This window comes from Canis lupus, chromosome 1 (genome assembly GCF_003254725.2).
Source record: "Canis lupus dingo isolate Sandy chromosome 1, ASM325472v2, whole genome shotgun sequence".
Classification (NCBI taxonomy): domain Eukaryota; kingdom Metazoa; phylum Chordata; class Mammalia; order Carnivora; family Canidae; genus Canis; species Canis lupus.
In genome coordinates this window covers 68243052-68270769 of record NC_064243.1, presented here as the reverse complement: position 1 = coordinate 68270769, position 27718 = coordinate 68243052, and the positions used below count along the sequence as shown (strand labels likewise).

Below are 27718 nucleotides of genomic sequence, written 5' to 3'. Positions count from 1 at the left end.
GTAAGCTCAGATGAAGAAATCTGAAATCCAAAACGGCTCCCGTCCCCTGAAAGCAGTTTTCTGCTTGCGAGTCACTGACTTTTGTCCTGAAGACGATAATCCTCCCCGAGACCGTCTCGTGAACAAGATGATGGAGTCCTTCCCCACACTTCTCTTGTGAAGAATTTAAGCCCTTCGAAGTGCTTTGAGCCTGGACGTGAATACCCATAAATCTTACGTCTGCATCCGAAGTTTTAATTTAAGTAAGTTTGAGATTCGGACGCTCAGGCCACATGCCAGGCTCATCAAACCCCAACTCCCGGAGATGTCGGTGGCTTCAGGGTTGACTGATGCTCTGATGGCCGGACGCTCCCTGCGGTGGCGACCGTGCCACCAGCCCGCCAGAGACATGTGCGCCCTCAGGGTGCAACCCGCGCCCGGGTTCGCCGTGTTCCCCTGGGGACCTTGTCCAGTGTGTGGGATCCCCGAGGTCAGTGGTTTCCGTCGTGCTCCCTGCTGCGTCCCCGCGGCCCGGACGAGGGACGAGCCCGCAGCCGGCCACCACGGCCACAGCTCCCGCATTTGCGGGGCGCCTGCGGAGTGGGGTGGCTGTGTCAGAACAGCACCCCTACCTCGACGGTTGCCTGCAGCGCAGGTGTGTCGCCCTGGACGTAGAAGAAGGTAGATGGAGGACGGCGGCTTCCTGGACCTGATGCCTTGGGGTGTGGACGGGACCCAGCGTCTGGCTGTGGGGTCCGTGGGGGGCCCTCCCCGCGGGGAGCTGGGCGCGTGTGCACAGGTGGCTCCGTCCCTCGGGGACCCGAGAAGCGCGGCTGGTGTGCGGGCCACCGACAGGCCTCGCCTTATTCCTGCGTTGCTGCCGCCCTGCCCTTGGCCGCTGCCCTTGTGCGTTGGGTCCCCGCGGGCGCTGCCCCAGGGCCTTGGTCTCGGCCGAGCCCCCTCAGGGCGGCGCCGTCGCTCACGAGGCCCCGGGCCTGGAGACCAATCTAACCGGAGGCGCTCTGCGCTGCGGTTCTTCTCCCTTCTCCCCTCCCTTTCCCAAGTGCTTTAAACCCGTTGCGCCTTATTTCTGTTGGAGCTGGAATTTTTAAGTTGTTCTCTCTCTCTTTTTTTTTTTTAAAGATTTTATTTATTCATAAGAGACTCAGAGAGAGAGAGAGAGAGAGGCAGAGACACAGGCAGAGGGAGAAGCAGGTTCCACGCAGGGAGCCCGACGTGGGACTCGATCCCAGGTCTCCAGGGTCACAGCCCAGGCCGAAGGTGGTGCTAAACCGCCGAGCCCCCCGGGCTGCCCTTAAGTTGTTCTCTTAATGAGAGTAAGAGTTGGCCTACGCGGCTGAAACGAACTACTTATAACCGAGCACGATTTTTATGAGCAAAAAAAAAAAAAAAAAAAAACAAAAACCAAAAACAAAAAACGGTGAAGAATACATCAGCAATGAAAGTGCTTCCGTTTGACCTTCGGCCCCAGGGCCGTGACAATCTCCTAACTCACAGTTTCAAATCTGGTCTGTGAGTTGCTTATCTGGGTGCAGCGATAACAGAATCAGGGGTGCTGGGGTTGGGCAGGCGTCGGCCTGGGGCGGGCGTCGTGGTCCCGGGCCCTGGGATCCAGCCTCGCTCTGGCTCCGCTCAGCGTCGTCAGGTCTGCTTCTCCCTTCCTCGCTCTCGCTTTCCCTCTCTGCCCGCACCCCCACTGCTGTTCTCTCCCTCTCCCAAATAAATAAATGAAATCTGTGAAAAATTCAATGGTTTGATTGTCTCTGAATATTCTAGTTTCCTTCTTTTTTTTTTTTGGTAGGCTCCACACCCAGCGTGGAGCCCAACAGGGGCCTGAACTCACCACCCCAAGAGCGAGACATGAGCTGAGCTTGAGTGGGATACCCAACTGATGGCGCCCCCCCGCCCCCCCCCCCGCTTTTTAACTGAAATCTGTACAAGTAGTTCTTCATCTCTTTTCAGATAAAATCATTGTTTCTTTTTCTTTTCTTTTTATTTTTTTTTTAAAGTTCTTGACTTTCTTTTTAAGATTTTATTTATTTATTCATAGAGACACACAGAGAGAGAGAGAGAGGCAGAGACACAGGTGGAGGGAGAAGCAGGCTCCATGCAGGGAGCCCGATGTGGGACTCGATCCTGGGTTTCCAGGATCATGCCCTGGACTGAAGGTGGTGCTAAACCGCTGAGCCACCCAGGGATCCCCCAAAATCATTGTTTCTTAAGTAATTTTCATGGATAATACTTTTACGGGTGAGCACTGGGACTTCCAGTGTCATTTGGCTCAACTCCTTTCGCGCGAGGAGGCAGGGTGGGACAGCTAAACCGGCGTGGAGGTGGCCTGCAGCCAGCTGGGGACGGAGCCCAGGAGAGTCTACGATGGCTGCGTAATGGGTGCTCGGGGTTAGCACACAGCTGGTGATGGAAGGACCGGAACCCCCTCCCTGATGGACGTTGTCGCGGGAAGCACCTGCTGCGTGCCTCGTGTTTTCCAGGCAACAATCTAATATTGAAATTCTGCAAAGTTGGTACTTCCGTTGCACCTCACAGACGAGTAGAGTGTTTCTACTCCGTCTTCATAAGAGATTGTAAGGGAAGGAACGTTTTCAGCGTGACCTCTAACTTTGGAGACGCTACGGGTGTGCGAGCTCACCGACAGGGCGTGGCGCGCAGGTTCCCGGCATGCACACCACTTTCTAGAGAGCCACCGGCTGATTTGGGGTAGTTTGGTGGTTCCACGCACCTGTGAAGATCCGAGGAGGAGGACTGCACGCCATGCTTGACGGATGGCCCAGTGATGTAGGTTCGAGGGCTGGTACTTGACCCGTTGGCCCCTTTGCAGCTCGTGGGGGGTCATTTAACCCTTACGGGTGGTCAGAAAGCAAACCTAACAGTACCCAGCACTGTCACATGTGATGAGAAGACATTGACCGCACTTGCCGCAGCTTCGTGACGCTCCCACCTGCCGCAGGAACGCTGCCCGGCGCTGTCAGACGTGGGGAAGCTTGGCCTCCTTGCCCCCCCATCCTCTACCCCATCTCTCAGCGTTCAGCGGCCCCTTCTGGAGTGTAGCAGGGAAAGGGTCAGGCCTGAGGTTTGAGAGGCCACATCCAGTGCCTGACGTCAGTGATGCTCACCAGGCTTTGTGGGGTGGATCTGTTTATACTTTTAGCAGAAATCAGAGCTGCCATTTAAAATGATCTCTGGCGGGGCACCTGGGTGGCTTAACCTGTTAAGCATCCAACTAGTCTTGGTTCCGGCTCAGGCCATGACCCTCAGGGTTATGAGATCGAACCCTGAGTTGGGCTCTGTGCTGGATGTGGAGCCTGCCTCAGATTCTCTTTCTTCCCCCACTTACCCACGTGCTCTTTCTCTCACACAAACCAATCAATCGATCAGTCAGTCTGTGGCCACTCCCTGGTCAGACCTTAGATGGGATGCAGCGGCTTCTCCAGCGGTGGGCCAGCACGAGCAGGGTGGGCTGCAGTAGAGTGGTGTGGGGGGCCATGGTTGAGCCTGGACGGAGAGCTGCGCTGACCTTGAGAGCGCTTTGTTAGGCAGCCGGGGCACGGTAGCCCTAGGGACCTAGGGAGGGGGCTCGATTGCAGATACGTAAGGAACAAGAGGTGCGGAAAAACCAAGTTTCTGTTTCTTATTCCCCCTAAATACTCTTCATACGTCCCAGGGCTGGGAACCGAGCCTGCCTCCTGGGTTATAGACTCATTTATTCAAAGAGAGGCCAAGGGCAGCAGGTGGCTGTGCTGTAAGAGCTGCTCCTGAGAGAAATGCTCATCTGTTAGACGTCTGCGGTAAATACGTGCGTCTTGGGCAGCCCGGGTGGCTCAGTGTTTAGCGCCGCCTTCGGCCCAGGGCGTGACCCCGGGATCCTGGGATGAGTCCCACGTCGGGCTCCCTGCATGGGGCCTGCTTCTCCCTCTGCCTGTGTCTCTGCCTCTCTCTCTCTTTTTCTCTCTCTGTGTCTCTCATGAATAAATAGATAAAATCTTAAAGAAAAACCCCGCCCACGTTTTCCAGGTCACCGCCTGGGTAGTGGCAGGCTAGCACTGCTGCTCCAGCACCCGCCCTCCTTGTAAACGCGGCGTAGACAGGGCCGCTCCGCCCCGTGGGTCAGAGACTGTAGGGTGACGGGGTTGGCCCCCCAGTGAGCACGGCGAGGGTGCCCTGCCCAATCCAGAGCCCCGCTTATGGCAGAGCCCTGTCGAGCTTCTTAATCCCTTTGGCCTCTGTTTCTCAGCTGGCAAATCGGAATATTAAGGTGGTTGTGAGGAGGAGGAAACGTTCACCCCAGTTCCAGGCCCAGGGCGAGAGCTCACCAGGGGTGAGCCGCTGGCACCTTGGTGATTGTTATTCCCTCTTGGCTATTTTGCTCTTTTACTAGCAATTTTGTCAGCATCTAAAAAAACAAAAAGTAGAAGTGACACCTTATGAAAACAAAACTTGTGAATTATGTATAGATTCGGTTGGCCACACTTAATATGAAATGATGGGCTGATGTAAGTAAGAGTTATAGTTTAGCTCTCACGAGAGGCCAACTGAGGATGTGTGTGCGACTGTGTACCTCTATATTTAAGAACGTATCTTCTTTTCTTTTCTTTTTTTTTTTTTTTTTAAAGATTTATTTATTTATTCATGAGAGACACACAGAGAGAGAGGCAGAGACACAGGAGGAGGGAGAAGCAGGCTCCATGCTGGGAGCCCGATGTGGGACTCGATCCCGGGACTCCAGGATTGCACCCTGGACCAAAGGCAGGCGCTAAACCGCTGAGCCACCCAGGGATTCCCCAAGAACATATTTTCTTTATTTAGGTGTGTAATAGAAAAATGCAGATTTTTTTTTTGTGTGTGATTTCCTAGAACCATAGAGTTTTGAAGCTCAAATAAAAATTATGTTCATATTTGCTACTCCCTTGATTTATAAGGAAGGAAGTAGGCCTGAGAGGTAAGGAGCACACTCAAGACAACCTGGTTAATAATAGCGCGAGGCGGGCAGCCGGTGGCCTCGCTCCTTTGTGTCACGGACGCGTATTACAGGTTTTCCTGAGTCGCACCTGCCTCGCTAGCATCTGACACTGGTTTTGCTTCAACATCACATGGTTGTAATGAGAATTTCCCTGAATGCCTCTCATGCCGATAAAAATAGTTGATTGAAGTTTTTAGACAGTTTATAAAATACTTCAATAAGGTGTATTGCCTAACGATGGAGAGATTAAAAGCTTGCAGCAGGGTTGGGAAGAAGCTAAAAACAGATCAGTGACTCAAAACCTCCTTTTTTTTTTTTTTCCAAAACCTCCTTTCAAAGAGGGGAGTGAATGTATGTGTGTGAATCACTCTGTGGGTCTAGAGATTGAGAAAATGAAAATGAAATTTGAGCCAGGATCTTTGAAGCCTTTTCCTATTTTGTCGTTCATTCGGGTGGCTTTGGGAGACCGTCACGTTCTCTTTCCACATTTTGATTGTGTTTACGATAAAGCAAAAAATAACTTCGAAGGATAGAAGTTCTTCAAAGGATAGAAACATCAGATTTTTTAAGGCTGACGAAGCGAAGTAATCTGTCTCTGCAGGTCTGAAATGAGTTGGTGTTCTGGGTTTTGGCTGTGGTTTTCTGATTCATTAATGAATCAGTTGATTCATTTTAACGGTAAAATGAATGAAGAATATCATTAAAATGAATCAACTGATTCATTAATGAACTGATTCTTTAATTTAACAAAAGCAAATGGTGAACAGAACTTTTTGAAAAGAACCGAAATAATCTTACGGTTCAAGGGACTTACCACCTAGATGGCAGAGGGCTGAGAATTTGCAAGGAGACAGCTATCCTGAGCTGAAAGCCTGTGAATCGTTGCTGACTAATTTAAACAGCGGCTAAGGCACGCGAGCCACGCTGCAGAACTTGAAGATGTGATTTCGGATGAAATATTGTGATTTTCTTTATTTCATCCTTCCCATACAGCTATGAAATAAAGAGGAAAAACAACTGTAAAATAAACCTGGTTTGAAACCAAAATGCTTTAGAACTAAAAAATAAATAAATAAAATTAAAAAAGAAAAGCTTCATTTGGGCTAGTCATTTGGTAGCTCCATTTATGATTGGCATGGCTATATTATCTTCGAAGACAAACTGGAGGTGGTTTTTGACTTAAAAAAAAATCAAAATGAACAAGGGAAATAAGAACTGGATGTTTGCATTAAATTTCCATGTAGTATGAAAATACGTAGCAAATAAAAACATTTCCATTTTAAGTACTTGAATGAACGACAGTACGAAGCAAAGTAGAATGATCTTGTTTTTCCCAAACCATGTTTTTAAACAAAATATTTTTTTCTGATGCAAACGTTACTCATTGGCCTACTTGAAAGAAAGTGGGCAGGAAGGCGGAGAAGGGAGCCTCAGCCTGTGTGAACACCACCGGCTCTGTGACCAGAGACAGTTTCCTCACCTCCCTGGGTCCCGGCTCCTTCATCTGAAAAATCAAATGATTTAACTAAGGTCACGTGAAGATGTCTTTCATCTCTGCAAATCTGTCAGTATGATCATGGGAGAATTCGGACACCAACCCAGGCCATGGGCCTGAGAGCTTCACTCGGGATATTAAGGAGAACGAGATTCGGAAGGACGTCTGAAACTTGCTTTTTCAGAGGGAGGGCGTTTCTCTTGGACCCAGAGCAGGAGCCGGCCCTGGCAGCGGGCATCCTCGGAACTGTTGCCTGGGGATCACGGGGGCAGCAGTCGCCGGGGGGTGGTGCGGAGTGAAGTGGGCCGGTGGAGAAGGACGGTCATCCCACGGTCTCACCCTACGGAGAGTGCAAGACGTAGTGACAGGGCTGATAGGGGAAGGGGGAGCTGAGTGGGGAAATCAGGTGGGGAGACAAACCGTGAGAGGCTCTGGACTCTGGGAAACGAACAAGGGGCGGTGGGAGGGGAGGTGGGCAGGGGACGGGGCGACTGGGTGATGGGCCCCGAGGGGGGCACTGGACGGGATGAGCATTGGGGGTTAGACTATGTTGGCAAACCAAACAATAAAAACAATAATAAAAACAAAGCAAAACAAAGAGAATAAATTGTAAAAAAAAAAGAGAAAAAAAGAGAGAGAGAGAGAGAGCAGTCATCCTGGACTCTGCAGGTGCATCTGGCCAGGGAGGGCCCCCGCAGATTTGGGGCGGCCCTTGACAGGCATTTTCCAGCAGTCGGAGAGGGAACCCCTGCGAGCAGAGGCGCATTGGGGTGGAGGAGGGCGAAGGGTCACAGGTCTGCTTCCCTGTGGACTTCGACCTGCTTGACATTTGCACGAAGCAGGGAAACCCAGCGGCGGGCATCGCAGACTCCAGGTCCGTGCGCAGTGGGGCCGGCGCCGGGGGGGCCTCGGGGATCCCGGGGTTAGGCCGGCAGCCACGGGGGTGGGGGGTACCACCCGGGGAGCGTGTCCCAGACTGGCTGCTCCCCGTCCCCTGCGGTGCGCGGAAGCAGGTGACTTCAGGGCCGCCGGTCCTCGGGCACAGGCGGGCGGGGCAGGTGCGCCCTGTCCCCGCGTGGGGCAGCGCTGGGGCTTGGGGGCTGCCCGGTGCCCCCTCGACGGGGCGGCCTGCGTTGGACGCCTGCCCTTTCGGGACGTCCTGCCTACCAGTGTCTGTGGCCCTGGTGCCTGTACAGCGACCCAGGTGGCATTCCTGAAGAGTGCCTGTAAGAATGGTTCATTTCTGCTGTTTTTTTTTTAAGACTATTCATTTGTGAGAGAGAGAGGGAGAGCGTGCATCTAGAGGGGGGCCGAGCAGAGCGACAGGACGGGGGGCCCCGCACTGCACAGAGCCCCTTGCCGGGCTCCAGCCACCACCCCGAGCTCACGACCGACTGGAGCCGAAAGTTGGGTTTGGATGCTCACCTGCCTGAGCCACGCAGGCGCCCCTCCTTTCTGCTCATCTTCATTTAAGTGCTTAACTCCGCGTGCTGTCCATCCCTTCGATCTCTTATTTTCTATTTTTTTTTTAAAGGAATTTTTTTTTCTGGTCTTGTTTTTTTCCCCCCAAATCTAAACTCACTCATTATTAAGTAGATATAAGTACTTGACTACTTCCTTATTATGTCTTTTTAGTATCTAAACGTTCACTTAACTGACATACAGGATGTTTTAAATTTCATGATTTTTTCTTAATCTCAGGATAAAAGGGCAGATGCACACACATATCTTACTCAAATTACGTAGAGATGAGCGATCCGAATTTCACTCCACTTTGGTAAAGGCGGAGGTGATAAAATATGCATTCTCATAAGAGCCAGACTGTTAAGGTTGAGGGCCACTTAACTGGAGAGGCTTCAAGGTTTCTGGCTTCCGACACCTGTCAAATACACTGGCTCCCTGAACGTGCTGATTTGAAGAGGAAGGTTCTCGACCCTGGGAAAGGTTGAAAAGCGACAGCATCAGGATGGGCTTCGGATGGAAAGCAGCCAGGGCTTGCGGATCTAGGAAGGCCCGAAGAGGTTGCCGCCTACCTGGAGGGGAGGTGTAGGTCCTGGGGGGAGGCAGACGGGGCGGGCGGGAGATCAGCGTGTTGGTTGGCAGCCCACGGAGCAGGGAGCACGGGGGCACGAGCATTAAAGAAGGTAGGAGTTATGACTTCACACCCTTTTATTATTATTTTCTAAGCTTCATCTAGATGGTTCTCTCTTTGATATGAAGTTAGGCGGTGTAAGAAGTTTTTCAGGTAATTTAGCTACCCGCTAGTGTGTATATCCCTTTCTTCTGGAAGTTTGTTTTTTTACCCTGTGGTATGGTACCTTCGTGCATCCTTAGCGTGCAGGTCCCCTCCCGGAATGCAGGAAGAAAGTTCCCCGCGGTATGCAGTCTTCCTTTCCATTTCAATAGGCCCACTATTGCCGCTTCACTTTTATTTTTTTATTTTATTTATTTTTATTTATTTATTCATGAGAGACCCAGAGAGAGAGGCAGAGACACAGGCAGGCACAGACACATGAAGCAGGCTCCATGCAGGGAGCCCGACAGGGGACTCGATCCCGGGACCCTGGGGTCACGCCCTGGGCCGAAGGCAGGCACCAAACTGCTGAGCCACCCGGGGATCCCCTCTGCTTCACTTTTAAAGGGGAGAGTTTCTCTATCTTCTGCTTGGAAGCTTCAATAATATATTAAAGAACACCTAAAGTAGAAAAGCTGCACGTGACTATGGATACCCTGCCGTGAGAAAAATCATAAATGTCAAAGCAGTGAGACATCCTTTAAAATGCAGTGTGGGATTTCTCAGGTTTATTTCTTTTTCCTTAAAATTTATTTATTTTGTAAAGAGTTTTTATCGATTTCTTTGAGAGAGGGAGGGAGAGCATGAGACAGGGCGGGGGGGTGGGGGTCAGAGGGACCCTCCCTGCCAAGCAGGGAGCCCCATGCAGGGCTCCACCCGGGGACCCTGGGATCATGACCTGAGCTAAAGGCAGATGTTTAACTGCTGAGCCACCCTGGTGACCCTCTATTTATTCTTTAAAAATTTATGTATTTAAGCGAGAGCATAAGGGAAGGGCAGAGGGAGAGAGAAGATCTCAAGCCGATTCCACAGTGAGCATGGGGCCCCATGTAGGGCTTGATCCCATGAGCGCGAGGTCATGACCTGAACCGAAATCAGCAGCTGGTCCCCCGACTGACCTGGCCACCCAGGCACCTCGTTAATGTATGTTTTTAATTTTAATTCCAGTATCAGTAAGACACAGTGTTCTCTTATTTTCGGATGTACAATGCAGTGATGCAGGCACTCCACGGATAACCCGTGCTCGCCAACACACGGGTGCTCTCCCTCCCCTCACGTAGTCTGCCCATCTGCCCTAACCCACCTCCTCTCAGGTTGTTCTCTATAGTTAAGAGTCTGGGTTTTTGTTTTTTGTTTTTATTTTTTTATTTTTTTGTTGATTTGTGTCTCTTCTCCCCCCACCCACCCCCCTTTGTTCATTGGTTTAGTTTCTTAAATTCCACAAATGAATGAAATCGTACGGTATTTGTGTTTCGGTGCCTGGCTTCCTTGGCTGACGATTTTACTATCTTGATCTGTCCACAGTGATGCAAGTGACAGGATTTTATCATTATTATTTTTGATGGCTGAGTAATATTCCATCATATGGGTCAGCCACGTCTTTTACCCGCTGGCCGGTTGATGGGCTGCTGCCCTGGTTCGGCGGTCGTAGATGATGCTGCCATAATACACCGTGGTGCACGTATGCTCTGGAACCATGGTTTTCCTTTTCTTCGGGTGAACGCCCAGTAGTGAGATTGCTAGACTGTATGGTTATTCTCTTTGTATGTTTTTGAGGCCCCTCCGTCCTGTATGTCCGCGCGGCTGGCCCAGTGTGCATTCCCACCAACAGCGCACGAGGGCTCTGGCACACGATACGGTGATTCGGCTCCTCCCGTGGCACCCAGTGCCCGTCACCAGGGCCCTCCTCAACCCCCATCGCTCATCCCCGCCCGCCTCCCCTCTGATAACCATCATTTTGTTCTCTATACAAGGGGTTTGTTTTTTGGTTTGTCTTTTTTTCCTGTTTGTTTCTTTATTCCCACACCTAAGTGGAATCACGGCATTTGTCTCTCTCCAGCCGACTTCCCTCCTTTAGCATCATCTTAGCTTTGTACTCTCTGGAGCCACCCACGTTGTTGCACATGGCAAGATTTCATCCCTTTTCGGCTAAGTAGTAGTCCGTGGTGTATGTATTCACACCGTATCTTTTTTTATCCATTAATTGATTGATAGATGATGGGCTTTCTTTTAAAAGTCAGTTTTAAACCAGAGGCAGTTTGAACTTGGTATCCAACATTAATGCTCACGATGGTTAGAAATGAAATTCCGAGGGGATATTTTAGGGTCAAACTTTTTTTTTTTTTTAAGATTTTATTTATTTGAGAGAAAGAGGTATAGAGAGCACAAGTCGGTGAGGAGGAGGGCCGAGGGACCCTGAGATCGTGACCTGAGCCAAAGGCAGACACTTAACTGCCTGAGCCACCTGGGCACCCCTGGATTCAAATTTAAGGAGATTTTTTTTTTTTAAATTTAAGGAGATTTTAATAACAACTGTTCCAATCCAGTTGTTTTATGTAAGCATAAGTGCTTGAGAAAAATTGGATGAAGTTTGAAAGGATGGCTAGCTTTAAAATGAAGTGAAAACAGAAACAGTTGTTGATATACCTTCTGTTTGCAAGGTCTAATGGGATTGGGGCACCAAACATAGGCTGCGATCCTGAACACACTGAGCATAGCTTTATATTTAGCAAACTGAGTTAATAAAGAAAAGCACAAATTAAAAAAAAATGTCCATAATGCTAGTGCCTGAAGATATGTTAGCGTTTTGGTGCTTATTACTGCATCATCTTTTTCTGTTCCTTGTTTTTTTTTTTTTTTTTTTTTTTTTTAAGATTTTATTTATTTATTCATGATAGTCACACAGAGAGAGACAGAGAGGCAGAGACACAGGCAGAGGGAGAAGCAGGCTCCATGCACCGGGAGCCCGATGTGGGATTCGATCCCGGGTCTCCAGGATCACGCCCCGGGCCAAAGGCAGGCGCCAAACCGCTGCGCCACCCAGGGATCCCTTTCTGTTCCTTGTTAAATGTGAAGAAGCACAGTGGATGGCGCCCTGAGTTCATGGAGAGAAAGCCACCGACACCGCTCTCCAGGAGCCAGTGGCTCCTACCAGGGCCTCTTGTGTGGCTTTATTTCCCTGCACTTAAGGCACTCCCAGTGTTGCTTCCTTTTTTTTTTTTTTTTTTTTTTAAAGATTTTTATTTATTCATGATAGGCATGGAGAGATAGAGAGGCAGAGACACGGGCAGAGGAGATGTTGCTTCCTTTTTGAATCATGACCTTGGTTTACTTTTTTTTTTTTTTTAATTAAAGATTTATCTTTATTTTGGACAGAGCGCAAGCATGAGCTGCGGGGGCTGAGGGGGAGGGAGACAGAGTCTCAAGCAGGCTCCATGCTGAGCGCAGAGCCCAATGCAGGGCTTGATCTCACAACCCTGAGGCCATGACCCAGCCCCAACCAGGAATCGGACATTTCACCGACTGCACCACCCATGGACCCCTTGGGTCTCTGTTGTGTAATATTTGGCCCTTTGCATTTGTTAGTTCCCGTCTTCATGAGCCATGCAAGGGAGGTATTTGTATTTGATTTTACAAATAAGGAAAGGGATGCTCCCAGAGGGTAGACAGCTTGCCCACGGTGCTCCATGCAGAGAGCGATGGGGCTGTTGGGCTGAAGCCTGCCCTTGTCCCTGTGGCACCGGACTCTCTTGGGACAGCACTCCCGTCAGAATCTGGAGTTGTACCAGGCACTCTTGGTGGAAGTTAGGGAGCGTAGGGAGAATGTGACGCAGGATGGGGACTGTGTGGACGAGGTGCCGGGGAAGGAAAGGTGCCCGAGTCAGATGATGGCAGACCAAAGGGTCCCGAGACCCAACGAGCCCAACGGCTCCTGTCCAGACTGGTCTTAGGGTTTACAAAGAGCACTGGAAGAGAATTTGGAGATGATGAAACTTGTTGTATCTGTAAAATGTGTTTACATAGTATTGGTGAATATTTGGGTAAACCTATGGTTTGAGGCTGAGTGCTTGAGGATGCTATGTTGATCCTGCGCATGTCGTCCTCTATCCTGCAGTGATGACTTTGTTCAATAAGAAAAAGGTTGTTCTTTTTTTTTTTTTTTAATTTTTTTTATTTATTTTAATTTATGATAGTCACAGAGAGAGAGAGAGAGAGGCAAAGACACAGGCAGAGGGAGAAGCAGGCTCCATGCACCGGGAGCCCGACGTGGGACTCGACCCCGAGTCTCCAGGATCGCGCCCTGGGCCAAAGGCAGGCGCCAAACCGCTGCGCCACCCAGGGATCCCCAAAAAAGGTTGTTCTTAAATAAATGGCCAGAAGCAGTGGGTTGCTATCACGTCCTGGCCTGAGACGCGTGATTCCCTCTTCCTTTAGAAAAGGACTGTTTGGGGAAAAATGATTATAAGCAATACCCGAGAAACTTGTATGATAATTCCAAAGGATAGTAGGTGGTGACTGGGGTACTTCGAACAACGGTGGTGTCTGTAAGTGGCAGCCTTGCTCAAATTCCAGGGGGCGGCCTTTGAAAGGCGGCAGGAGAAGGGAGATGGGGACGTTCTTGGCCTCTCGCCTTGGTCTCTGTTTTTCTTTTGGCTTTTGGATCGATATGCATGTCCTTTCTCCCCCTGGGTGAGAGGATGTCCATGATGCATCCTCCTCTTGCTTTGCCAGCGTTCCATTGTCTCTCCACTCTCCGCTCCCTTCTCTTTTCGGCTGTTTTGCACACACGTATTTCAGGATGCCCCGTGACCTTCCTCCTCTTGGCCGGGAGCCCAGGCAGACGTTATCAGCCTCCAGTCCTTGGCCGGGAGCCTGCTGGGAGCCACTGGGCTCCTGTCGGCTTCTCTTTGCCCTTCACAGAGATATATGGCCTTCTGCTTGGCAGACCCTGGCCTGAGGATAGTAGCCAGTTCTGTGAAGCCACTCTGGATCTCAGTAGACGTTTCCTGAATGGGTTTATTACTCTCAGGAGAAGAGAACTCTCCGACGAGAAGAAGGCTTCCTCCTTGGGTATCTGCGGATCCCAATATCTATTTCTTTTTCCGTAGACCTGGTTGATGTCTGACTCAGTATTGCAGGTTTTCAGTCATTTTAAATTCATAAGCTCTCGGTGCAGAAAGCATTTATTAAAGACATAGGGAACATCTGGCGTATGGACCACATAGGGGCTGTAGTTTAATTTTATTTACCCCTGAAAAGGATTGAGATGTCGCAGTTCTGAAGATCCCACCATGATTCTTGGAAACATTGAACAATTGTGCCCACAAGATGGGGATGTTAGTCCATGGGAAAAAACAAAAACAAAAACAAAAAAAGAAAAAAAAAAACCCTGCTCTTTTTTCTTTTTCTCTCTTGGTAAAATTGGGGCAAGTGTGGGATTCCCCACTTTTCAGAGTGGGAAGATAGTGGTTTTCTAAGAATCTGAAAATAAGGAGCAAAAACGATCTCGTAAAATGATCATGATAATTTGTGTTTCAATATTTTTGTGAAATTTATGGACACTGATAAATTTCTCCATTCTATATGGGAGCTTGAACCTATTTTTCTTTTTTTCTGATTTTGAATCTATTTTTCTTAACAAAAAGATTATTTGTATATAAAGTAGATTTTTGACCCTCAATATAAAAACTGTGTCTCATCTCAGATTTCAGGGAGGAGGTATTCAGCATGGCAAAGAACGGAAAATGGACTCCCAACAGGTAAGGGAGAGAAGGATGGTGTCGGCAAGGAGTTACAGCCTCATTTGTGCATCGAGCTACACGCACACGGGATGACTAGTGAGCCAGCTAGTGTTATTTATAACTGCACGTGCGTTTGTTTTTCATCTCCTCCCCGTGTATTCCCAAAAGGATTTGTGTCTGTTTGTATATGAGTATTTATAGTCCAGGTGTAGACCAGTTTTTAATGAGGCACCTTGTGAGAGGATGCGCTGCGGGGGAGAGGGAGCAGGAAGCCGGTGGGAAGGCCTCCTGGAGCAGAGGGCCTCCAGGCCGGGGATGGGGAGGAGGAGCCAGCACGTGCTCCTAAGGGGGCTCAGTGAGAACGGGGTTGGACACCTGCCGTTCTTGAGGCTGCTCAACATGGGAGCATCCGTTCTGATTTGGGGCATTGCTCTCTGAGCTTTCCTGGGAGGTGGGGCTGTCCTTTCACTGCAAGCCGGGACAGTGTCGGGTGCGGTGGGTGTCGGTGGCCTGTGCTGCATCACCCGCTGCCCCACAGCGTCCTCGGGCCACTCCGGGGCCTGGTTTGGGGGCATTCTTCCCGGGAGCTGGACCTCCCAGCAGGTTTCTTGTGAAATTCTCCTCTTGATCAGAATGGATATCTGTCACTTCACAATCTGAAGCTCCGATAGACGTGGCTACGCATTGTGGACCCCTGTTCTTTAAGTCCTGTGTGTTTCGTGGACATCAGCTCATCCACGTCCCACTCTGACCCTGAAAGACGGTGGTGGTTTTGGGCCCCAATCTACAGGTGAAAGAACATGAGATCCAGGGAGGCTGAGTCACGTGACCGAGGCCATGCAGGTAGCAAACAGAGAGCTGGGATGTGACCCAGGCTTTTGTGACACGGAGACCGTGCTCTCAACCTCCACACGCTGCCGCCTGCCCTCCCGGGAGAGCCCAGCGTACACATGCACCCCCGTTGGGGGGCGGCGGGGGGGGGAATACACCTGATTATGAAAGAGTTTTCCTCCGAGCGCAGTTGAGGAATGATGTGGCTCTCCCGCGTGGCTGTCATCAATTACACAGAATCAGACATGAGGCGTCCCCACCTTGGCCTGCTTTGCTTTCGTATGTTTGGTGCCGCTACAAAGGCCGACAGCAGCTCCCCACGACGACGGTACTGCTCAGGGAGGGGAAGGGACAGGAAGAAACGAGCTTATCGCTGCTGTCAGGAGCTCTGCTTGTCGCATCACTGAATTTTAATAACCCCTGGGTGTGTTGTCTGGAGCGGTCTGTTCCAAGTCCCCTCACGGCCACACCTGCTCTGCGCCCCCTCCGTTGAGGCCTGTGCGCAGGGTCTCCCCGGGGAGTCTTGCCTCGCTGTCTCCAACCCTGCACCCTCCCGCCCCCACCCTCTTCATCTATTTGCATAGCGTCCCCCCCTCCCCCCCACCCCCACCGACAGGTTATAAATGTTTTGTCTTCTTTTCCATCTCCTCAACACTAGGATGCGAACTTTGTGGGAGGGGAGACTCGGTTTTGTTCACTGTGGGATCCCTGGCATTTAGAAGGTGCCTCATGCGTAACTGATGCTCAGCAAATTGTTTTGAGTAAATGAGTGAATGGAAGGAAACAGCGGCTCTCGGGGTTTTAGGGAACCTGCCTCAGATCTCATGGAAGATGGCACACGTATCGAGCTCTAGTCCACGCGGCCCCCTAAAGTCTCTCATGTTCCCCTTTTTGGTAATATCCCTCTGTCTGGGAAAATCCACATGTTTGTACACGGTCAGAGCAAGAGACCTCTCGCAGGACCTTTTGGGGTGGGGAGTGCGGGGAATCCTAGTAGGCGTCCCAACTTGCCTGCTCCTACAAATGAGGAAATAATCCGGATCCACTGAGGTCAGGTGATCAAAGTACCAGTGCGCTCTCCTGATGGAGGAAGGACCAGAGCTACCAGCGCCCCTCCCTGAACCGCTGCTTTCCCTTCCTTCTCCACGGAAGGAGGGTTATTCTCGCACGGTGGCCAGTGGTGGCTTTGAGGTCGGGGGTCATGCTAGTTCAGGGCCTTGACACCCATGCAGTCCGGTGGAGGCCGCCCCCCAGGGTCCCGCACGGAGCGCGACACGCAGGGCCCTTGGCACCCTGGGAGCGTGTCCGTGATCGCAGGGCCAGCCCGGGACACAGGTCTCCAGAGAAAGATGCGGACCTACAAGCGTGAGCGACACCCTGCTGGCCAAACACATTTTTGCCAGCCGGACGTGGCCCCGCGGGTGCCCGGCCAAGTTCTAGTCTCAACGGCTTTTCTTTTCCTTCTTCCTGTCCGGCGGTGGCCGCGCTGGAGGATGTGTGCCGGGCCGTCCTAGCTTGGTTGCCCTCTAGACCCGCCTGGAGCAGCGGGTTGGGCTGTCAAAGTTCACGGAGGGAAAAATAAGTATCGATAAAAGAGTATCTGTTGCCTATCTTTATTGCCCTGCTGATAAAGTGGAAGAGTAATGTGCGTTCAGCGTTCAGTGGAGGGTGCTCGGTTAGGCCGCCCGCCTGCCCCATGGCCCCGCCACCCGAGTTCCTGCCCTGCGCATGCCCGGCCCTGAGGCTGGGGGCAGGGCGGTGAGGTCTCTGCGGGGCTTGAACCCGCGCCTTTGTCTGCGTGCTACACGGGCGGTGGGTTGTGTGCCTCCTCTGCCCGTGAGCGCGGCGACCCTTAGCAGGCCTTGCTGCTGCTCCTCCTGTGTGGCTGGGCCGCGCGGCCAGCGTGGGACACCCCCTCCCGGCCTGGGGACCCCAGGGTCACCCCAGCTCCGATTCCGCTACCGTTTGCATCACGCTTTCCCAGGACAGGTTTCAAAAGCTTCAGCACATGGAGACCAAGAGCCCAGGACGGGGGCTGCGGCCCGGGGTCACGCAGTGTGGGCTGCGGCCTGGCATCACTTCGCCAGCCCGACGGTGGTGAGGACAGTGGGGAGCTCTCGTCTTACTGCGGAGGTTATTGTTCCTGGCGAACAAGCCGAGCTGCGTTTCTTCCCCACACGGAGCGAGCGCGCGGCAGGACGGTGGAGGCTTCCCGGCTGTTTCCAGTCGGGGTGCAGCGGCGCCTCCCTGTCCGGCCACCATGGGCCCCTCGCTCTCTGTCGGACCCGGCTGGGCTGGCATTGAAGGCCAGCGCCAGGCACAGGCCGGTGAGTCTTGTCTCCAGGCGGATGCGTGGCAGCGTCCCGGTGTGTCCCAGTGACCTTCCCTGCAGGTCGCCACCCGATGCCTCCGGCGGGTCGGGGCTCGCCCTGGAGTGGAACACCCCGACACCCGGCTGGAGTCCCATGGAAGGGGGAGGCCCATGGACTCGCAGGGTGCCCACATCCTGGTGAGCAGAGTGTGTCCCGGGAGCAGGCGCCGTGCCCACGTCCCCCAGCGGCCTGTCCCCGTGGGCTGTGCATTCACCGCCTGCCCGCTGGCGCTCATGGGCCCCGTCTCCCATGGAGCAGCTCGGCTTGCTTCTGTGACCCGTGGGAAGACCACGTTTAAAAAACAAACAAACATAATCTAAGGCTTTTACGTGGGATGGAAATGACACACGGTCCATATTGGTCACTTGGCATCTGCACGAAGTGTTTGGAGGGTCCCAGGCCTCAGGGAGCCCCAGCTCACACGGGTCTTTGGGGCAGGGTCTGGGCCTTCCAGGCATGTGTGGGGCAAGGCCTGGGCCCTCAGGGCGAATGTGGGGTGAGCCCTGGGCCCTGTGGGGGAGTGTGGGGAAGGTCTGGGCCCTCTGGGCGAGTGTGGGGTGAGCCCTGGGCCCTCTGGGTGAGTGTGGGGTGACCCCCGGGCCCTCTGGGTGAGTTTTGGGTGAGCCCTGGGCCCTCTGAGCCGTGTGGGGAAGGCCTAGGCCCTCTGAGCATGTGTGGGGTGAGCCCCGGGCCCTCTGGGGGAGTTGTGGGGCAGCAGCGGCAGTGTCACCTGGGAAATAAGACACACAGGCAGACTCGGTGGCCTTGAAATCAGCTCTGCAGAGCTGTGGGGTCTTAGCAAACCTTCAGGAAAGTCCTTTGTGGGTGAGACAGGCTGAAGTACTGGGGATGGGCTGAGGGTGGGGAAGGCACATTCTTCATGCTCCTGCTCTGGGAGGGTTTGGAAGCAATAATCAGCCTGAGCTCACTCCCAATTTGAACCGTAGGCAGTGGCAGCCGGCAATCTCCTAAGGGGAGCAGGTCTGGTTCCCAGGCCCCCGTTACCCAGCGTGGACAGAGGCGTGTGGAGGTGCGGTGGGATCTGGGGAGGCCAGCCTGGATCTCAGCCTTCGGGTTCTAGAACTCACTCCATCCGGTCCCCTCTATCGCAGCAAATAGCGACCGTAACGTTGCCATTTAATTCTGTCTCCACTCACATCATATTTGCTTTTCCACAAATTCGTTCAGTATTTTAGAATATTAAGGGACATTAGTGTGATTTTATTTTCTTAATTGTAAATAGAGATCTTTGTAGCTTTAATGGGGCTTCACCATTGTGGTTCTTTATTTTTAAAGGTTTTGTTTCCTTTTTTCTCTTCTTCCTCGTCTTTGTGCAGGTTCAGTTTTTATTAAATGGACTTAACAAGAGGGAACCATTGTTTGCTTTTATGTCGATTATTTTAATTCCAAACTTGTGACCACTTCCTCAGCACACGGCTTCTCTTACCCTATTTAAAGTTCTGTTTTCTGTACACGTCCACCCCCCTTAGTTTTAAGTCACGTATATCCTGTGGACATCTAAAATCATCCTCCCTTGGTCAGTGGTCAGTACCTCTTTTGGGAATTCCTGATCTCAATTTTTTTCTCTCTCTCTCTTTTTTTTTTTTAGATTTTATTTGTTTGAGAGAGGGTACATGCATAGGGGGAGGAGCGGAGGGAGGCGGACACGCAGGGTCCCTGCTGAGCATAGAGCATGTTGGGTTCCAAGTGGGGCTGCATCCCAGGACCCCGAGGTCATGACCTGTGCTGAAGTCAGACACTTCACCAGCCACCCGGGCGTCCTTCAATTTTCAAATATCTCAGCAGTTCTTCTCTAACTTGTTGTGCATGGAAGTTACCTGGGAATCGTAGTAAAATGCAGACTGGGGTTCAGCAGGCCTGAGGGCCGGAGACTCTGCCTTCCTGAGCTCGGTGCCACTGCTGCTGGCACAGGGAGCACACTTTGTGACCAAGGACCTCTGAGTAGGGTATACAGGTGAAGCCAGAGAACGTCCTGTGAGCCGTGGGCAGCCTGATGTCACACAGGGGTCTCTGATGGGTCAGACTCAGCAGGTGTTCCCTGCAAGCCTGCCCTTTGCCCTGTAATCTCCGTCTCAGGGACAGCGTCCACCTGCCCGTTGAAGAACAAACTATGCAGTTATCTTGCTTTCTTCTGTTTCCTTCATCCACTTGGTGTAACTCGGAGTTTGCTTGGCAAAAGCTTCTCGACTTTGTCCTCTCACTTCTTTTCTACCCGTGCCCTCGGGATTCAAACCCGAACCCGGCTCTCAGGGATCCCCTGGCTCCAGAGCGCTGTAGCCCCAGGCTGTCTCCGTATTTCACTTCTCGAACTTCATTTCCTAGACACTGATTTGGTAGTGATGTGTCCTTGTTGACGAACCTTCCACGGTTGCATTCCGAGCGTCTTGGTGGGACATGCAACATCCAGCACAATTGGCTGTGGGCTTTTTGCCCCCAGTGCCTAACACACCACTCCCCCCCCGCCACCGCCCCAACCCTTCCAACTGGTTGTTCCTCCCTTGAAGCCAGGGCAGTCTGTCTACATCAGTTTACTCAGTTTCCCCGGGCTCACTCTATAGGCTTCTGTTGCTCTGTTTTATAGTTTCCACTGTCCTAGACACCTTTCTTGTCATATTTTACCTAATGAAGTACCAAAGTACCATTTGGCCTTTAAGATCCTGCCCCTGTGACTGTTGGGTGAAGCCTTTACCAAGTCCTCAGCCTCCAGCTTGCACCTTCCTCAGCCTGTGCTTCCACAGCAATTACCACTCGCGATTGGGAGTTCCTGTTGCATAAGTCTTTGTTGCCTACTAAATTCTAGGATCCACCGTGTCTCAACTACACCTGAATTCTATAGTTTTGTAGAGTGTGAAGTCGTTTTTCGCTAAATATTTTGAGTCAATGAAAAAATGAACATTCTGTAGACAAACAGGCATGAGCTTTTGCATGTTGGAAGTAGGAGGAGTTACGTCATCTGTGTATATGGGGCTATAGGAAGAGAACCTGCCTCCTGCCTCGTTCATTCTGCAGCTGCCCTGGCGGTAAGGTAGCCACCCGCCACCTGTGACTAGTGAGCGCTTGAAATACGGCTAGTCCAGACTGAACGTGAACAGAAGTTACAGGAGTTTGAAGACTTAGAATGAGAAAAAGAATAAAAGATCTCAATAATTTTAATATGGATCACATGTTGTGATGATAATATTTCGGGGTATATTCCGTTAAACCAAGTGTGCTATTACAATTACCTGGTTCTTTTTACTTTTGTTTTTAAAGGTTTTATTTATTTTAGAGAGAGAGCAGGGGAGGGAGCAGAGGGACAAGCAGACTCTGTGCTGAGCTCAGGGCCTGTTGTGAGGCTCGACCCACGACCCTGAGATCATAACCTGAGCTGAAATCGAGTCTGGTGCTTAACCGACTAACCCACCCAGGCACCCCTTTTTCCTTCTTTAATAGGCCACCAAAAAATGTTTAAATTAAATTTGAGGCCTGCTCTTTCTTTCTTTCTTTCTTTCTTTCTTTCTTTCTTTCTTTCTTTCTTTCTTTCTTTCTTTCTCTCTCTCTCTCTTTCTTCCTCCCTCTTTCTTTCTTTCTTTCTTTCTTTCTTTCTTTCTTTCTTTCTTTTTTTCTTTCTTTCTTCTTTCTTTCTTTTTTAAGATTTTATTTATTTATTCATGGGAGGCAGAGACCCAGGCAGAGGGAGAGGGAGGCAGAGACCCAGGCAGAGGGAGAGGGAGGCAGAGACCCAGGCAGAGGGAGAGGGAGGCAGAGACCCAGGCAGAGGGAGAAGCAGGCTCCATGCTGGGAGCCCGATGCAGGACTCGATCCCAGGACTCCAGGACCGCGCCCTGGGCCAAAGGCAGGCGCTAAACCACTGAGCCACCTAGGGATCCCCCTGCCTTTTATTTCACATGGATAGCAATGTTGTAAAATAATTTGTGTCACATTCAAAGTAATACAAGGGAGGTTTCTTACCACGTTCCAATTGTGCTTTCTAAGATTTAGTCAATTATTTAATGTTTACAGTCAAATTTTCAATCATTATGAGTTATTTAGTTAAAAATAAGATGACTTGTGGGTACGTGATTGGCTTCGTTGGTAGAACACGTGACTCGATCTCAGGGATTTGAGTTTAAGCCCCATGTTGTGCATAGAGCTTATGTCAAAAAAAAATCATTTATTTGAAGATACCACCACCAAACTCAGTTTTCAGGTTATAGTGTCTTTTGAGAGGGTTCTCTTGATTCTTTAGTGAACTGCCAAGCAAAATCTTAGGGACTTTACCAAATTTCAGCTATATACGAATGTCACCTATCTATACAAACTCAATGCCTTTTTTTTTTTTTTGACCATTGTTTATGCAGTGATAATAAATGGAAAGTGAAAAATTTTATTATAAAATTTGCACTCCACATCCTCATCTCTACTGCCAGCGTAGTTTCTCACTACTTGTGCTGGGTCAAAACCCTATGCGTTGCGTACTGTCATTAATACCTTCTGCCTAATTAATTCTTCAGCATTTAAAGCTTAAGGATTCTATAAAGTTTTTTTTTTTTAAACTTGAGATGCTTAAAGCAGTTGTTTTTCTGATTTTCTGCAGTCACAAAGTACTTTTTCCAGTGCGTTCTTAAATGGATTTCAAATCAAATCAAAGTGAAGCCTCTAAGGTTGAGGGGTGAGTGGGGGACGTCGAGAGGCCCTTCCTCACCACCTCAGTTGGCCCTGCTTTGGAAAATGGAACACTACAGCAAAGTGGCAGGTTCAATTAAAGCTGTGTATGTGCAAAATCAGTGTGAACAGATTAGAGTTACATAATTCTTAAAATTGAAATAGACTTGAGGTATTATTCTTCATGATGTAGAGTGACTTGTCTGTGACGCTCACATAAAGAACGGCAGAGCTGGAGTTGGACCAACTTCTGTCTTCCAGTAGAATCTTCTTTCCTGAACTATCCTATGATGATAATCTAAGAAATATTCTTTCTTGGAACATTGCTATGGCCTAGGAGTGATGACATCCCTTCAGGGGGGCAGTAAGAGCCTCTGGGCGTAAGATGAAGTGTGTGTACACGCTCACACACACGCTACGATTCGTGGAGCCGTGTCCCAAAGTGAGGGGTGAGTGAATGCTCAGGACGTAGCCAGGGAACGTGTTTCTCCTCTCCACTGTCTTCATAGCTTATTGCAAGTCACTGATTAGGGTTTAAAATGGCACGATGAATTATGCAGAAGCTGTTTCTGCAGGAGGGGCTGTCTTGCAGCCCTAATGCGGTGCAGATGGAAAGATCTTCTTTTAATCATTGTTCTCACGGTACTTGGAAGCTTTTTGAGGAATAAGCAGTCAGAAGTGGAAGTGAATGGCCTTCAACAGTGAATGAATTCCTTCTGCAGAGAGGAACTGAAACGTATTTATGATGCAGATGGTTGCTCTGTGTTTGAAGGCTCATCCTTGTCATCTGATATTCATGCTTAGAAGCAGAATGTATCCTGAAATACTTGGTTTTAGATGGTTCCACCTGAGAAATTACTTCTGCTCAGGCTGGCCCAACATATATTATTATTTCTCTTCAAAAGTGGTTACGAGTATTTAAATGCCAGTTCGCTCCAATCATGAAAATATGCAAATTACCTTTCTCTCTCCCTCTCTTTCTGATCCTTAGTTACTACTAAAGAGACTGAATTAGTTAGCATTCCCTTACTTTTATTAGCATAATATTAATGCAAATGATCAGCAAAGGCTTTTTAAAAAAGAAAGCAGAGCCATGGAAAGCAATTAATAACAGTGCTCACTTGCCTCGGCCAGGAAGAGAAAACATTTATGATTAGGTTTCCAACTCTGGTATCTGTGCCAAGGACCACCCACATGGGCCTAAAAGGGGTCTTGTTTCTAAAATCAACATCAGCTTGGGGGTTTCAGTTGCAGGGCAAGAAGCCAATCTGAAAAAGGCCGAAAGGGAAATTTTTAGGAGGATATGCAGTTACCTGTAGGTAGTTCTTCACGATTCAGATGCTCTTTAAGCGTGCGTGCTATAGGGTGTATTTCTAAGATGTTGATGTTTAAGCTATAGGCGGAGAAAGTAAAGGAATGGTATTCATGGGCCACCCCAATGTATGTAGATGTAGGAAGGACTAAAAACTGTTCCCAACAAAGGGGTTAATATAAAGAGGACACTGATTAATTCTTTATTTGCTCAGAGGAAATGGGCTTAAGTTGGAAGTAAATTTGAATCAAATAACAGGAAGACATGGTTGGCTCTGGGGAGAGCTTTATAGAATTAGAATGAGGTATAGCAAGAGACTGGAATCTCCCTGCCTACCTACTCTCACTGTGCTGCAGCAATTTCTTAACACTTTTTTGGCATCTGTGTGTTTGTCTTTGTTTAACTAGAAGTGAGCCCTGCAAGCACCTGCTGCTGCCCTCCTCAGAGCACGGGGCTGACGCTGCCTTGTATTGTTATTTTTCCACATGTTTTATCTGCACTGATAGGACATGTGTACTCTCCAGGATCAGAGGTGAAGTCTTGTGTTTCTTTGGACACCCACAGGTTTAGGACCTTACAGTTAATGTGGAGTCGGTATTTGTTGACTGAATGTGTGAATCACAGTGATGCGATCTGTTTATTATTAATAAACAAGAACCCAAGCTCTAGAGCATCATTCCACCAAAACACTGGGGTATTGACTTCATTCCAGTCGCACTGTTCTTTTTAGTATCTACTACTTGAAATGGAAAATATATTTCATTGTGTGGATTAATTTCATGATTAAATCATAATCACAGTTTTTAAGAAATAAAGCTTAAATACAGAATTCTGACTGAGATCCATAATGAAGGAAGACCAATGAATAAATGTACGCATTGTTGTTCAGTGGAACTTTTTATTCATAAAGCTCTCGGATTAAGAAATTAACATTCTTGTATTAGAGTGGTTGGCATATGCTTAGAGCTTCACAAGTAATTCTTTTAAAAGCTACGCATTTTACTTCATGGAACCTGCTTCAGCAGATAAGTCTATTATGAGGTGGGAAACACCCTTCCTTTTTTTAAAGATTTATATATTTTTAGAGAGAGAACGTGTGCACAAGTAGGAGGGGGGAGGGAGAGAGAATCTCCAGCACACTCCGTTCTGAGTGCAGAGCTTGACATGGGGCCATATCTCATGACCCTGATATCATGACCTGAGCCCAAACCAAGAGTCGGTTTCCCTGAAACTGTCACCCAGGCGCCCCAAGGTAGGACTCCTTAGTAGTTGGCCCTCAAACAACAGTGGGGGGGGAAAAAAAGGCAAAGGAAACAAAGAACCAGAAAACAATTCTGAGTCGTGAATCTTCCCTGTAAATTATGTGACAACTTGAGTCTCTGAAGACTAACCCTGTTAAGATAGTAAGGAAGCTCGTCTTGGATGCCATCGCTCATCCTCACTGTTTTGGTGAACACGGCACAGAAACCGCCTTCTGCCCCGGTGGGACCCACACCCTCTTAATCCTTTCATAGTTTCCCTTTAGAACCTACTCAGACTCTGTCCTGGTCTCTAGAGGCTCTTTTCTCTGTTCTGTAGCCTATTGGCCAATCTTGTCCACTCTTAGTCTCCTAAGAGACTATGGTTGGTTCTTCTACTCTCTCTTTTCTGGCAAGGAGGGTCATCGGTACAAGACCTAGCTGGGATGTGAGGTCCTGGGAGCCTGGGCCAGTGCAGATTGCAGGGCTCCTGAAGGTGATCCAGCAGCTGGCCTTTTGGAAAAAAAAGCAGAAATCAATCAACCTGGATGGTTTCTTTGTGGGGAATGTGTGCAGAAAGGAGAATCCAGGTGTCGAACGATGGGGACAGGAGAGGAGAGCAGGAGAGATGGCAACGGGAGACCAGAGCTGAGAATCCTTGAGCTGAACGTTGATTTAGTACCAGTTCTCTACAGAGTGCCAGCAGCCCTGGCCATGTCCAGGAAGGGAACTCTCAAGGGCATCAGCTTCTGGTGGACTTCCTGGCCTGTTCCAAACTCCCATGTGAAATGACATTTTAGACCCAGATGCCATATTGCTTTTGGTCAAGTGGGCATTTTGCCACCCACGTGAGCAGCAAGTAAACAGTAGGCCAGCATGAGCCTGGTGACAGCGGGAGACTCTGACAGTGCCTTGTTCATATACTTCCAGTTTGGAGGACTTAATCCTCCGAGAATTTGATGTGCCTGTGGGGGGCATTTGTACTGGAGCTCAGCATGCCCATAATTCCGCTGGAGGATGTGATAAGGCTAGGAATAGCTTTAGTCATGTTTTCTTCTTCTTTTTTTTTTTTTTTTTCTTTGCCTTCTGCATTCCCTCCCAGGGTTCCCTTCATTTCTTCCCATAAAACCCTTAACCCATCCCTCATGGTCACATCAGGTTAATATAAAGAGGACACTGATTATGCCCCCTGAGCCCTGTTCCTGAACTCCAAACAGAGCTCAGTGGCTTTTATTGAAAATACATATGGTGGTGGGATTTTTCTTTTGTTTTGTTTCCCTTCAAATGTTAGGCTTACAGTCTGTTGCCCCGCCCCCCCCGAAGTATTTTACAATTAGAAATGACCTTGAGTTCCCCGTGTTCTTATTTTTAGTGTATCGTTTGAGTCTAACCTGCATTCACGTATCTTGTGTTGGGTCAGCTGAGATTCTAAAACATACTAGGGAAAAAAGAGGTCTTAGATAATCTCATTTAAAGAGAAAGAAATTGCTCTCCAATAGTCACATATTCTACTTTGTAACTGAAGAGCGGAAGAGACATGCTGTGAAAACATAACAGATGAATTGTTTCTAAGCTTGGCTAAATTATTTGATTAGCTGAAAATTATTTCTCCACCCCCTCTATCTCCTCGGCAGAGCTGACTTTCAGCACCTGGCTTATAAAAACACTTCCTGGTCTTCAGTACTTATGGGTGGAACGTTATGGTATTTGAAGGTCATTTGGAGCTCTCCATAAAATCACACTTTGCAGCCGAAGCGGAGCAGGTTTCTTCTTTCTTATCCCAGTAGTTGTCATGCTGCTGCTGCTGCTGCTGTTTTCAGTTGTTTCATTACTATTCGTTAGTGTCCTTTTGAAATAATGTATGAATATCCTCTTCCTATTTATTGTATGGAGCATAAACACGGAGATCCTTCCACTTTGAACGTGTTCTTCCGGTGTCTGTGGCCTTTCTTCTGCGGGCTGGTGGAAGGTGGATGCATACTTCCGTGGCCCCCTGACACATGAGGTGATCTCTCAACCTTATGTCAGCAAATAATCACAACGGGGCGCCTGGGTGGCTGAATCCATGAAGTGTCCAACTCTTGATTTCTGCTCAGGTCATGATCTCAGGGTCATGAGAGTGCGCCTTGCCTCCGGCCCTGTGCCAGGCGTGGAACGGCTTGACGTTCTCTCCCTGTGCATCTGCCCCCACCTGGGCTCATGCTCCTGTTTTCTCTCTCTCTCAATAAATAAATAAATAAATAAATAATAAATAATCAGAAAGAGGCAAGAAGAGTTTAATAATAATGCCCACATTTCTTCCAGATTATGCCAATGTCTTTAATTATTATCAAAAGGGCTTTCTTTTTTTTTTTTTTTAAATCCAACTATGCCTTGCGCCCCTGTTTTTATTAGCATAGGAAAGTCGATGTGAATATGTATGTGAAAGTCTTACGGAGGGCAAGAGGTCTGCCCACGGGCAGTAAGTAAAACCAGTATCCTATCCAGTACTATTAAACTAAAAGATATTAGTGTTCACAGTCTGGTGTTGTATTAACAGAGATTTCGTTATTACCTGTCCGAGGAGAGGCATCCTGTATCAATAGCAGCCTCCTCCATGACATGGCCCGCCCTCCCCGGGGCCCCAGGGCTCTGTGCTCCGGCACCTGCACCTGACCTGCAGGGGGGTGGGGTCGGCGTGGGGGACACTGTCCCCAGGGGACAGAAGGGCCCGGGTGCTCGCGGCCCTCTGCTGCTTCCGTTTGTTTTGTTGTTGTTTTGAGTCTTTAACTTTTTTTAAACCGAGAGAACACAGAGGGAGGAGCGGAGCAAGTTGACCTGGGAGCTCCCCAACCTCTTCCAGCCGCGGTCCAAGGACAGGTGTCCCCGCTCCGCGCCTCCCGCGCTGGGATTGATGTGGCCTGATTGCCGATTGTGACTTTCCCTGCATAGTGTCCGGTCACCTGGAATCGTGAATTATAGAGCCCGTCGTCAGCGCCACTCTTGGTTTTGCTACGTGCAATGCAAGCTGAG

General features: G+C 49.5%; 1 protein-coding gene across 3 annotated transcripts in view; it reads left to right on the top strand.

Annotated features, from left to right (window-relative positions):
* The window catches only part of ARHGAP18 (Rho GTPase activating protein 18), a 119250-nt gene that overhangs the window by 27964 nt on the left and 63568 nt on the right, over nt 1-27718 (top strand). The window contains exon 2 of one of the 3 annotated variants that reach the window (XM_049115455.1): nt 14252-14306. The exons of the other annotated variants lie outside the window; for them this stretch is intronic. Within the exon in view, the coding sequence (XP_048971412.1) occupies nt 14275-14306 (32 nt within the window). The 5' untranslated portion in view covers nt 14252-14274. The remainder of the gene's footprint in view (nt 1-14251; nt 14307-27718) is intronic. 3 annotated transcript variants of the gene reach the window in all.